Source organism: Ranitomeya variabilis, chromosome 1, assembly GCF_051348905.1.
Source record: "Ranitomeya variabilis isolate aRanVar5 chromosome 1, aRanVar5.hap1, whole genome shotgun sequence".
NCBI lineage: Eukaryota > Metazoa > Chordata > Amphibia > Anura > Dendrobatidae > Ranitomeya > Ranitomeya variabilis.
In genome coordinates, this window is record NC_135232.1 from 510005701 (window position 1) to 510019636 (window position 13936).

Genomic DNA, 13936 nt, shown 5'->3' on the forward strand with positions numbered 1-13936 from the left:
CTCCAATTTGTTTTATTTTACCAAGGGTAACAGGAGAAAATGGACCCCCCAAAGTTGTTGTACAATTTGTCCTGAGTACGCTGATACCCCACATGTGGGGGTAAACCACTGTTTGGGCGCATGGCAGAGCTCGGAAGGAAAGGAGCGCCATTTGACTTTTCAATGCAAAATTGACTGGAATTGAGATGGGACGCCATGTTGCGTTTGGAGAGCCCCTGATGTGCCTAAACATTGAAACCCCCCACAAGTGACAACATTTTGGAAAGTAGACCCCCTAAGGAACTTATCTAGATGTGTGGTGAGCACTTTGACCCACCAAGTGCTTCACAGAAGCTTATAATGCAGAGCCGTAGAAATAAAAAATCATATTTTTTCACAAAAATGATCTTTTCGCCCCCAATTTTTTATTTTCCCAGGGGTAAGAGAAGAAATTAGACCACAAAAGTTGTTGTGCAATTTGTCCTGAGTACGACGATACCCCATATGTGGGGGTAAACCACTGTTTGGGCTCATAGCAGAGCTCGGAAGTGAAGGAGCGCCATTTTACTTTTCAGTGCAAAATTGACTGGAATTAAGATGGGACGTCATGTTGCGTTTGGAGAGCCCCTGATGTGCCTAATATTAAAACCCCCCACAAGTGACACCATTTTGGAAAGTAGACCCCCTAAGGAACTTATCTAGATGTGTTTTGAGAGCTTTGAACCCCCAAGTGTTTCACTACAGTTTATAACGCAGAGCCGTGAAAATAAAAATTCCTTTTTTTTTCACAAAAATGATTTTTTTAGCCCCCAGTTTTGTAATTTCACAAGGGTAACAGGATAAATTGGACCCCAAAAGTTATTGTCCAATTTGTCCTGAGTAAGCTGATACCCCATATGTGGGGGGGGAACCACTGTTTGGGCGCATGGCAGAGCTCGGAAGGGAAGGAGCGCCATTTGGAAAGCAGACTTAGATGGATTGGTCTGCAGGCGTCACATTGCATTTGCAGAGCCCCTGATGTACCCAAACAGTAGAAACCCCCCACAAGTGACCCCATATTGGAAACTAGACCTCCCAAGGAACTTATCTAGATGTGTTGTGAGAACTTTGAACCCCCAAGTGTTTCACTACAGTTTACAACGCAGAGCCGTGAAAATAAAAAAATCTTATTTTTCCCACAAAAATGATTTTTAGCCCCCCAAATTTTTATTTTCCCAAGGATAACAAGAGAACTTGGACCTCAATAGTTGTTGTCCAATTTGTCCCGAGTACACTGATACCCCAAATGTTGGGGTAAACCCCTGTTTGGGCGCACGGGAGAGCTCGGAAGGGAAGGAGCACTGTTTTACTTTATCAACGCAGAATTGGCTGGAATTGAGATCAGACGCCATGTCACTTTTGGAGAGCCCCTGATGTGCCTGAACAGTGGAAACTCCCCAATTCTACCTGAAACCCTAATCCAACAACACCCCTAACCCTAATCCCAACGGTAACCCTAACCACACCCCTAACCCTGACACACCCCTAATTCTAATCCCAACCGTAAATGTAATCCTAACCCTAACTTTAGCCCCAACCCTAACCCTAACTTTAGCCCCAGCCCTAGCCCCAACCCTAGCCCTAGCCCCAACCCTGCCCCAACCCTGCCCCAACCCTAGCCCCAGCCCCAACCCTAACCCCAACCCTAGCCCCAACCCTAACCCTAGCCCCAACCCTAACCCTAGCCCTAACCCTAACCATAGCCCTAATGGGAAAATGGAAATAAATACATTTTTTTAATTTTATTTTTTTTCCCTAAGGGGGTGATAAAGGTTTGATTTACTTATAGCGTTTTTTTATATCGGATTTTTATGATTGGCAGCTGTCACACACTAAAAGACGCTTTTTTATAGCAAAAAAAGTTTTTGCGTCTCCACATTTTGAGACCTATAATTTTTCCATATTTTGGTCCACAGAGTCATGTGAGGTCTTGTTTTTTGCGGGACGAGTTGACGTTTTTATTGGTAACATTTTTGGACACGTGACAGTTTTTGATAACTTTTTATTCCGATTTTTGTGAGGCAGAATGACCAAAAACCGGCTATTCATGAATTTCTTTTGGGGGAGGCGTTTATACCGTTCCGCGTTTGGTAAAATTGATAAAGCAGTTTTATTCGTCGGGTCAGTACGATTACAGCGATATCTCATTTATATCATTTTTTTATGTTTTGCCGCTTTTATACGATAAAAGCTATTTTATAGAAAAAATAATTATTTTGGCATCGCTTTATTCTGAGGGCTACAGCTTTTTTATTTTTTTGCTTATGATACTGTGTGGCGGCTCGTTTTTTGTGGGACAAGATGACGTTTTCAGCGGTACCATGGTTATTTATATCCGTCTTTTTGATCCTGTGTTATTCCACTTTTTGTTTGGTGGTATGATAATAAAGCGTTGTTTTTTGGCTCGTTTTTTTTTTGTTCTGACGGTGTTCACTGAAGGGGTTAACTAGTGGGACAGTTTTATAGGTTGGGTCGTTACGGACGCGGCGATACTAAATATGTGTACTTATATTTTGGGGATTTTTTTAGATAAAGAAATGTATTTATGGGAATAATATTTTTTTTTGCTTTATTTAGGAATTTATTTATTTATTTATTTTTTTACACATGTGGATATTTTCTTTTTTACTCTTTTACTTTGTCCCGGGGAGGACATCACAGATCGCCGATCTTACAGTTTGTATAGCACTCTGTGAGATCGGCGATCTCACTCATCGCTGCAGGCTTACAGAGCTGCAGCTGCAGCCTGCTCCTGACCCGGAAGTACTCCCTGCAGGACCCGGATGCAGCCCCGTGGCCATTTTGGATCCGGGGCCTGCAGGGAGGAGACGCTCGGTACAAGGTGCGTACATTCTCTTGTACCGATCGTCTCAGGGAAGCACGCACGGAGCCCCCTCCCTGCACGATGCTTCCCTGTACCGCCGGCACACCGCGATCATGTTTGATTGCGATGTGCCGGGGGTTAATGTGCCGGGGGCGGTCCGTGACCGCTCCTGGCACATAGTGCTGGATGTCAGCTGCGATAGGCAGCTGGCGATCGGCCGCGCTCCCCCCGTGAGCGTGGCCGATCGCTATGACGTACTATCCCGTCGGTGGTCATACGGGCCCACCCCACCTCGACGGGATAGTACGTCATATGTCAGAAAGGGGTTAAAGTGACTTCTTATTAAGTATTTTGTGTGACATATCTCTGTGATTTAAGGGCATGAAAATTAAAAGTTGAAAAATTGTGAAATTTGAAAAATTTTCGCCAAATTTCCGTTTTTTTCGCAAATAAACTCAAGTAATGTCAAATAAATTTTACCACTATCATGAAGTACAATATGTCATGAGAAAACAATGTCAGAATCACTGGGATCCGTTGAAGCGTTCCAGAGTTATAACCTCATAAAGGGACAGTGGTCAGAATTGTAAAAATTGGCCCGGTCATTAATATGCAAACCACCCTTGGGGGGGGTAAAGGGGTTAAAGTGAATGTGCCATAAAATAAATTCAAGAATTGAAAGAAAATGTCTAATATTAACCCCTTCAACCCCGAGCCTGTTTTCACCTTCATGACCAAGCCAAATTTTACAATTCTGACCAGTGTCAGTTTATGTGGTAATAACTCTGGAACGCTTCAAAGTATCCCACTGATTCTGAGACTATTTTTTGTGACATATTGTACTACATGATAGTGGTAAAATTTCTTGGATATGACTTGCGTTTATTTGTGGGGGGGGGGGGGGGGGGGGAGTAAATTTGGAAAAAAATTTGAAAAGTTTGCATTTTTATTTTTTTATGCCCTTAAATCTGAGTTATGTCACACATAAAATAGTTAATAAGTACCATTTCCCACATGTCTACTTTACATCAGCACAATGTTTGAAACATTTTGTTTTTCTTTTTGTTAGGAAGTTATAAGGGTTAAAAGTTGACCAGCAATTTCTCATTTTTCCAACAAAATTTACAAAACTATTTTTTTTAAGGGACTATATCACATTTGAAGTGACTTTGAGGGGCCTATATGACAGAAAATACTCAAGTGACACCATTCTTAAAAGTGCACCCTTCAAGGTGCTCAAAACCACATTCAAGAAGTTTATTAACCCTTCAGGTGCTTTACAGGAATTAATGCAACGTGGAAGGAAAAAATGAACATTTAACTTTTGTCACACAAATTTTACTTTAGACCCCAAAATTTTATTTTCGGAAGGGTAACAGAAAAAAATGGACACCAAACTGTGTTGTGCAATTTCTCCTGAGTATTCCGATACCCCATATGTGTGGGAAAACAACTGTTTAAGCAAACGGCAGGGCTTTGAAGGGAAGGAGCGCAATTTGACTTTTTGAATGCAAAGTTTGCTGGAATAATTAGCGGACACCATCTCTCATTTGAAAGCCCCTGATGTGCCTAAACAGTGGTAGCCACCCATAAGTTACACCATTTTGGAAACTACACCCCTCAGGGAACTACTTGTGTGATGAGTACCTTGAAACCCCCATGTGGTTCACAGAAGTTTAGAATGTTGACCCTTGAAAACAAAAGAATCGCATTTTACCCACACAATTTTTTTTTTAGCTGCAAATTTTGCATTTTCACTAGGGTTGCAGGAGAAATTGCACCATGCAATTTGTTTTGCAATTTCTCCTGAGTATGCCGATGCCTAATATGTGGGGGGTAATATACCGTTTAGCATCACAGCAGGGCTCAGAGAAGGAGTAACATTTTGGAATGCAGACTGTGATGGAATGGGCTGCCGGTGTCCTCTAGTTTCAAAAGCCCCTGATGTGCCCAACAGTGGAAAACCCAAACAAGTGACACCATTGTGGAAGCTAGACCCCATGGACGTGGAGAGAGGTGAATATTCATTTCTCTTAAGTAGCGGCACACGTGACCACCCGGCAGCTACAGGAGTCGGCTGCTGCAGCTGACACTGTGCGTGCTATTACAGAGAAATGAATATTCAATGCCAGTGCAGTGAATATTCATTTCTCTTTAGCAGCGGGCACAGGAGTTGGCCGCAGCAGCTGGCTCCTATCTCTGTGACCCACTGCTCCGCCTCTGCCCTCCCCCGCCATGTTCTGGGCACCTCACTTAAGTGTAAGCCGAGGGAGGGGGGCGTTTTCAGCACAAAAAAGTCTTGAAAAATTTGGCTTATACTCGAGTATATTCAGTATTTAATTTTGTATTAAAAATAATCGATGATATAGTAATTAATAATACAGAAATAAAAAATTGCAGCACCATCACTTTTAATGCAAGTCACATGCAGCCTGTCTGTAATTTGTTTTTTTTTTAATTATTATTATTATTATTATTATTACATGTCATAAAGTTGATGGCAAGTCTCAGCCCCATCTTTTGTGACTTGTGACAGCTAGAATTTCTTTGTAGCTACATGTAATGTTTAACAAGTTCTCCTGGTAACTTGGATTCTCCAATTCATGGTCATCTCTGTATGGTCAACTAGTTAAGCTGCATCCTTGGTTGTATAAAACTGCTTTTGTTAAGTCATACTGCCTCATTAGTGTATAATTATTCATATTTTTCAGGGAAGATATTACTTACCGCCTTCCAGAGCTTGAACCGAGGGGCTCAGATGACGAAAACATAGATTCAGAAGCCTCAAACAGCACAGAGAGCTTATTGGACGATAGATCTGTCCAGATAGGAAAGGAAGGTCAGTATTAAAGTAGTGTGTCCTTTGGTATTACTACTATATTAATACATTGTGTGCATAGTCCTTAACAAACATCATCACATAGCGAGAGTTTGGCTCTCTAAAGATGACTCATGTGTTCATCTGTGACACTATTGTCAGATTTTTGGCAGGAAAATCATTATCAAAGTTCAGTCCATTGCAAATAAATTAGTTTTTTATAATAATCCATTTACATGTGGTCAGAATGTATTGTTCTATGGATATGCCGTAGATTTCCTCCACGGTAAATGGTTTAATGAAAAGTAATTCTACCACATCCAAACTTACCCCAAAGATCCATCCTGAGATTGTCACATATATACATTGTTTACCACAGTCGTCTTACAAATTGCTGCATATCCAGAATATTAGCGCATGTACAAGAAACTCCATATATCATGTCTGCACTGAGCTGATTCATCTAATGGTCCTCTTTAGAGGCCTATACATGCAGCTTTGTCATGAGCATGGTCCATTAAGAAAATAATACCAATACTACTTTGTTAATAATTGCTAAAAATGAAGAATTACTTAATACCCATTGTGATTTCTGAGCACTCATCAAATTAAAGGGAATCCGTCAGTAGTATCATCCCTTCTTCTAAGCTGTCTATGTAGGCATGTAGGTCATAGGAAGCTGAATAACGTGGTAACCTTGATAGCTGCGATCAATGTCGTCTCCCAGAGATATCCACATTTTCCTTATGAAAAGGAGCTGCTCTGGGCTGGGCACTGATCTCTCGGAGACTCTGCCTCCAAGAGCTTATTTTTAATAAAATTGTAAGTTACCATTGTAACCTGTAACTAACTGAACAGTTCTTATAACAAACACGTTAGCAGCTGCAGCTCTCACAGCTCTGTTGTATTGTCACAATATTATACCACTGTCTGCCTGTGAGACGGAAGCTGCAGATGTGTCAGGTATAATCACACACAGCTCTGCAGGGAGATCAGGAGGGCAGAGAGCGGCCATTACACATCACACTAGTAACTCCGCCCTCTTATTTATAATCATCTCTGGAGGCAGATTCTCCTGCAGATCTGTGTCCGGCCCATAGTCCTAATCAGCTCATTTACATGTGGATTTCTCTGGAATAAGACATAAGATCACAGATATCAAGGTATCATGTTATTCTGCTTCCTATGACCTACATGCCCATATCGACGGCTTATGAGGGTTGCTCCTAATGACAGATTCCCTTTAAGTGAACAAAAACAGCCCCCCCCCCAGTAAATTATTGCAGCTAGAGGGGGCAATTCCTCATGTATAATCTGCCCTAATAAAAAATATCAGTCACCCCTTACTCTCTTCATCAAACTAAGATTGAGAGATTGAAGACATTTTCTCATCAGTCTTTGGATGGGAGCAATTTAAAGGGAACCTGTTACCGGGTTTTTGCTACCTCATTTGAGAGCATCATCTTATAGGAACAAAGACCCTGATTCTAGCGATGTTTTACTTTACTGGTTGCTGCAGTTTTGCTTAAGTACTGATTTATTGCCTACAGAGGTACCTGTTCTTTGATTGCTGAGCTCTCATCACTGATGGGAAGCTTTATGTGCACATTGTGCATAAGTAGAAAGCTGCTGATCAGTAGTGGGTTGCTGTGGTTGGACTACATGGCAGCAGCTTTACTAGTCTTCTAGTGATAATCTCCTGCTGATAAAACTGTGATTTTATAAAAACTATAGCGAACAGCACAGTAAGAGATGCATCGCTGTAGTCAGGGTCTCTACCGATAATTATGCTACTCTCAGATTAGGTGGCAAAAACCTGGTGATTAATTCTCTATCACACAGTCATTACCTGGTGATTTTCATTTTTTTTTTGTTTGTTTTTTTTTTCTTCTCCTTGCAAGATCATAACGTTTTTACCTTTCTGTCCACTTAGCAATATGAGGGATTGTTTTTTTTTGTAGGACAAGTTGTACTTTTCATTGACATCATTAATTTTATCATGTGATGTACTAGAAAGCCGGAAAAAAATTCAAAGTGTGTTGAAATTGCAAAAAAAAGTGCAATTCCACTATTGTTTTTGGAGGGTTTTTTTTATGTACCATGCTCACTGTACGTTAAAACTGACCTGGCGAAATTTTCCACATCAGTACTAGCTCCGCAGATAGCAAAGGTGTGTTTATATGTGTGTATGCATGTATGCATATATGTAATCTCTCTCTCTCTCTCTCTACATATAATTTTTTTTTTTAATTAAGCTGTGAAAAAAAAAAATTAAAATTTTTGCTTGCGTCAACCTTTTCCAAGACCCGTAATCTTTCCAAGTTCTCAAGATATTGGGCTACGTGAGGGAGGGCTTAATTTTTGCACCCTGAGCTGACTTTTTTACTGATACAGTTTGGCTTAGATACACTATTTTTGTCGCCTGTTACTGCAGTTTATTGCAGTGTTGCTGTAGCCAAAATAAGTAGTTCTGGCTTTTCGATTATTTTTCTCATTACGCTGGTTACTGATGGCATTAATTTACCATACTTTATATTTTGATCGGACTTTTACGAATGCAGCAATACCAAAATGTGTATTTTTGTAATTGCTTTATTTTTAATGGGGCAAAAGGGAAGTGATTTGAACTTTTTTGTATTTTTATTATTCATATTTTTTACGGTATTTAATAGTTCGCATTATTGCGCTTGAAGCTGCGATCGTCTGATCGCTTGTACTATACATAGCTTTGCATCCGCACTGCTTTTAGTGAAAAGCACGCTCTCCTATGAACGCCAGCTACAGGCTAGCTATGACTGGTACGGAGGTCTTTAGCAGACCCCTGGCTGTCATGGCAACCCATCAGTGCCTCGCAATCACCTAATGGACATACTGATGGGCGTGATGAGACCCCCCTGTGTTAAATGCCTCTGTCAGAGATTGACAACAGTATTTAACTGGTTAACAGCTGTGGGAGGAGCTCTGTTTCTCCCTCTGCTGTTAGAGGCACATGGTGGCTAATTAAATCAACCATCATCTGCTGGATATGACATATGATGTAAATGTATGTCATGTCGTGAAGGGGTTACATACTTGGATGTAAGTGGTACCTATCGCTGTAGACACTTTATCAACCCAGCAGGAGTATCCTTATTAATCAGCGTGTGACTGCATATGGTCTAACAATTAAAGGAATTTTTTGGTATTTTCCAAAATCTATGTAGTGGAAAGAAATGTTACTCCTTGAATCCCCTCCCCTCTGGTTGTCCCACTCTGGTACCGTAAATGATGTAGACTACTCAATCAGTGACTACTCCAGCCATTCACTGGCCATGTGCACCCGTGACACACACATGACTGCTGAGGCCTGTGATGGACTTCACCAGTAAGCCGACTGGTGGATTATTATACAAGATGGTGAGATTAATTTGTTTCTTCTGTTTTTTTATTTACAGCATCTTGTGTGGTGGATGCAGCTGTTGTGTCGCAGCCAGTGGTGAAAACCAGCAACTTTACACCCAAGAGCCCTGTGTCTACAGTGTTCCCTCCTCCGATTATCAAGCGAAGGCCTTCATCCTTTCTAGCAAAAATGAGAAGCACAAGACGCAATCCTGTACTGCTGACTGCCAATATAAAGGTGCCCCCTGGGATATCCAAAGCTACAGACTATCCAGATGAATCAAGTAGTGTTCGAAGGAGAGACCAGCCTGGCCGAAGAACAGACAATATCCAGTCTGTATATGTCCCTGATAGTTCGGAATTGGAAGCCATACAGGGAGCAGTAGATTATGAACCCACAGCCAAACTAATACGTCGTTTCTCAGATCCTCATCTCCAGACCCCCTATCCTGAGGAGTCCAACCTTTTGAAGCATGATAACGATGCTTGAAATAACTCCTGAAGTTCACAGCGTTTTTGTTTGTTAATTGCTGAAAAGAACTACTTCAGTCTCATGATGCAATGAATTTCGATGACTATTTTGGAAAAATGGGATGTATTCGTTAATGTATTTAAACAGACTGTGGCCAGTGGCCCCTCACGTGTATACATGATGCCATGTTGGGCGTATGAATGGAAAGCTGAGTGATAGAAGTGAGTGTTGCCCTCCTACAGTTGTGTAGGAATGGAGTTCCAAACCGTTCATTCCAGTTTTGCTATATGATAGGACCAAAGGAGTCATATTTTGCCTTGTGCACCTGTTACAGTACTATTTGCAAATGTATGACATAGCATTTTTAATATTTTGTTGCATTTTAATATATATATGAATATATAAAGTAAGAGGACAAACTTATGTTAAAGGCAAGAACTGTTCAAATTTTACTTGAAACGTTGTTGTTTTTAGAAATGACAGAATTTTCAGCAAGATGCTGCAAACAATGTAAGTATTAGCCTTTATAGAAAGTCATCAATAGCAGTGCAAAATTCAGAAGGCCGTGTTAAATGGGCATGACCTAGGGACTTGGAACAACTGGTGCCTTATCAGTATGACATTTCTATTTGCACATTTACCAATGTTTTTTCATGCATACATATTGCGTCCATTCCCAATTTGTCTACTAACCATTGTATTAGATGTAGCCAAATCCACTCCATGTGAATTGCAGCATTGGCCTTCTTATTCTGTGTCCTGGGATTTCCAAGTGCTACATACTGTAGACAGTCCAGATGAATTGACTTCAGGTAGCTATACACAAAGGTTGTCTCCCTTTACACAGTGAAGGTTTATTTTTCTCATGTTAGACAATAGTAAATAAAATCAAACCTGTTGTCGAGAGTAAGGCCCCAATCACACATCCATGGGACTATCTAACGGTTAGGTAAATGGTATAGGTGCACAAGTTGTACAGCACTAAACTCCCTGGCACACTTATAATGAAAGAGGCACTACCATTTATAGATTTAAAGTCCCAATAAAGTGTAACATTGCTTTTGTGCATCTACCTAAGGTGACTTTCCATGGCTGTATATGGGTCAGTATTTGTAAGCCAAAACCAGGAATGGAACCTACAGATGCAAGCTGGTACTTCTTCTAAATTTTGGACCCACTTTTTGTTTTGGCTTAATACTTTTTTCAGTGAACATACTGATATCCTCTACTACACGTAAAGTTAAGTAACTACATTGCTTGTACTAAGTTTTCTTTCAGGGGTGCATTCAGAACTGATAAGCGCAAATGTAAAATTGTTTGTTTGATCTTTTAAGGTCTCGTTAACACAACCGTGCATCATGGTCCATGAACGGCCCACAAGGCACGGACTGGCTGCTGGTCTCTTAAACCCGAACTTGACAGCCTCATGTCCAAATGTGCATGGGGCCTTAACGCAAGTAAAAAACAAATAAAGTCAATAATCATACTATAATTCTGTAGTATGCCACCAAGTAAGCACCATGTCAAACTGCAGCTCAACAGCTAATTGTACCTCTGTATAGACTTGTTGGGGCCCCTTTCATAAAGTAATTGTCACCTAGTCTGATATATGTGGAAATGTTTGTATAAACCTGTTTTTTGCTCCTCATTGTTATGTTTATTAAATCAGTTTAGACTGGACAGTGTTTATTCGTGGTTTCATCTTTTACAGTTCATGGTTATGGTCGTCTTCTGTAAGCATTCTTAACTAAATTTAGCTCGTTAGATCGAAGTTAAATTTTCAGGCAGGGGAGGACTTCAGGAGTTCTCACAGGTAATAGAGATGCTAAAATGTAGATTTATTACAACACTATGGTCATGGGATTTCTTCAATTTGCATTCAATGGGAGAACATTAGCCAGGTAAAGCACTGATTTTGGTGTAAATCTGTTTCCCCTTAAGGTACCGTCACATTAAGCGACGCTGCAGCGATATCGACAACGATGCCGATCGCTGCAGCGTCGCTGTGTGGTCGCTGGAGAGCTGTCACACAGACAGCTCTCCAGCGACCAACGATGCCGAAGTCCCCGGGTAACCAGGGTAAACATCGGGTTACTAAGCGCAGCGTCACTTAATGTGACGGTACCTTTAGTCTTAACCTATTCAAGCTATGGCCATTTTCTGTGGGGTTTTTTCCCCCCTTGTTCCTCCCCTTAATATAGCTGTATGAGGGCTTGATTTTTGCAGGACGAGTTGTACTTTGTAATGGCACTATTGATTTTATGGGAATACCTATGGAGGATATTCACTAAATTAAAACATAACTTTTAATAAATATATAAAATGCTTGGACCCTAACAAAAATACATACATAGACAGTGTAACGACAGCATGTTACAAGAGGCAACCTCCGCCCACCATCTTTGTGAAGCCTGCGCTGACCAGGGGAAACCACCGCACGGTACACAACAGTACCCATAAGGATACAGCGCTGGTGCTCTAGTTCCACAAGATCACCAAGGACACGCCTCTCAGATCCGCGAATCCAATCTGGATAATGCGAGGCGGGACTATTTGCCCACACCATCTTCAGTGTGTCAGTTCAGGCAAGCATTCTATAACAAATGTAAATAAATAACGCCGTGGCGCCATATTATGTGCGTCATAAAAATCCCCATGCTGAGGTGTATAGTACAAAACTATAAAGTACCTTGGGCTCATTGTTACCAGGACTCAGTACCCTAATAGGGAATAGTATAAATGTTCTATCATTGCCATAAAATAAACCGGAGTAGAAGCAATATTGTGCAGAAATCTACAACATAGTGTGAATGTGTCCCTTATTATCAATTAAGTAAGCTGGAATAGAATAATAGTTTGAGTAGATAAGCACCATTCAGATGTAATTCAAACACTACATACAAGACATGACTAAGTATTGTCAACATGTCTATTTGTATGACTCCAGACAAAGTATCCTTACATTTAGTAGCATTAATACCCGATGGAAGAGGGAAGAGACCCCTAAATCACAAAGGGGGATTATATGATGCTGATAGTAACACAAGTATCCCTATTAAAATTATACATGGAAAATCATTATTCAACCAATAAAACGGGGAGGGCCAAATATGGAGGATGCTGTAACAAACATAAATACTGGGTCCCAAGAGAAAAAGTGATTGCTTTCGAGGCTCCAAATGGATATAATGTCCAAAGTATGACCTCCATAGGAACTTACCAACGGAAGCAATTGTAAATAAGGGCAATAGCTCCATTATTACATGATATATTTAAATATGACTTAATTTGTTTTCTTTGGCTGTTTCCATAGTTAAAGGCCTCTGACCGAATCCAGATACGAAGATAGAGCACAGATGCCACAAAATTGACAACAAGGATATCAACAGTTAACTACCACTCAAAGGACCGACAGTTCCTGTTATTGTAGTAAGGTGTGGGAATGTGTGGGAGAAGGGACGGGGGCCAGAGGGATTTTTTATAAAAAACATCCATAATTGATCTGATCATTCAGGCCTAGGGGATGGCAGGTATCCAGCCTGAATATCCAGCTGGCCTCTCTCTGGAGTAATAATCTGTCAAGATCACCACCTCTGGCTGGCATATCAACTCTGTCAATCCCCATAAATCGTATTACTCTCACATCTCCCCCATGCATGCCGTTCACGTGTTTAGCAATTGGGGTATCTCTTTTGTTACGTATATCACCCAAGTGCTCGCCCACCCTTCTCCTCAATTCCCTAATTGTCTTCCCGACATAGGTGATACCACACTGACAGATGGCTGTATAGATGACACCCGTACTTTTGCAATTGATGAATTTGTTTACTTTGAAAGTCTGCTGTGTATTTTCATTAAAGAATTCCTTTCCGGTGCACATTGAGTCTCACATCACACACCCACCACACCGAAAAAAACCCACTGGTCTTTGTGGGAGCCAGGTCGTTTCTCTAGGCGTACTGAAATGACTATGTACAAGTCGATCTCCCAGTGTCTTCGCTCTACGATATGTGATGACTGGATCATTTCCCAGGGTATCCTTTAAATCCCCATCCATCTTTAGGATGCCCCAGTGTTTTTGTATGATCTTTTTGACAGATGATGCCCCATTGTCATAGGTGCAGATCAGCCTTGTCATTTTAGAGGGTTCAATTTCCTCTCTACGAGGTATTAGTAACGTTTCCCTGTCCTGTTGGTTAGCATATCGGAATGCCTCCCGCAGGATCCGGTCCGGGTAACCTCTAGCCAAAAACCTCTGCCTAAGGTCATCGGCCATGATTTTAAAATTCCTTTGGTTGGAGCAATTGCGTCGTAATCTCAGATACTGACCCTTGGGAATGCCCTTCTTAAGGGAATAGGGGTGATTACTATCCCATCTGAGGAGAGAGTTGGTTGCAGTGGGTTTCCTGTATATGGTACTCTCCAG

The 13936-nt window shown here is 41.1% G+C and overlaps 1 protein-coding gene across 7 annotated transcripts in view; it reads left to right on the forward strand.

The window, feature by feature from the left end:
• MYO9B (myosin IXB) overlaps nt 1–11190 on the forward strand; it is a 343844-nt gene extending 332654 nt beyond the window's left edge. For all 7 annotated transcript variants that reach the window (XM_077253219.1, XM_077253192.1, XM_077253210.1 and 4 more), the window contains 2 exons: nt 5554–5681; nt 9095–11190. In XM_077253219.1, the coding sequence (XP_077109334.1) occupies nt 5554–5681; nt 9095–9528 (562 nt within the window). In that variant the 3' untranslated portion in view covers nt 9529–11190. The remainder of the gene's footprint in view (nt 1–5553; nt 5682–9094) is intronic.
• The last annotated feature ends 2746 nt before the right edge of the window (nt 11191–13936 follow it).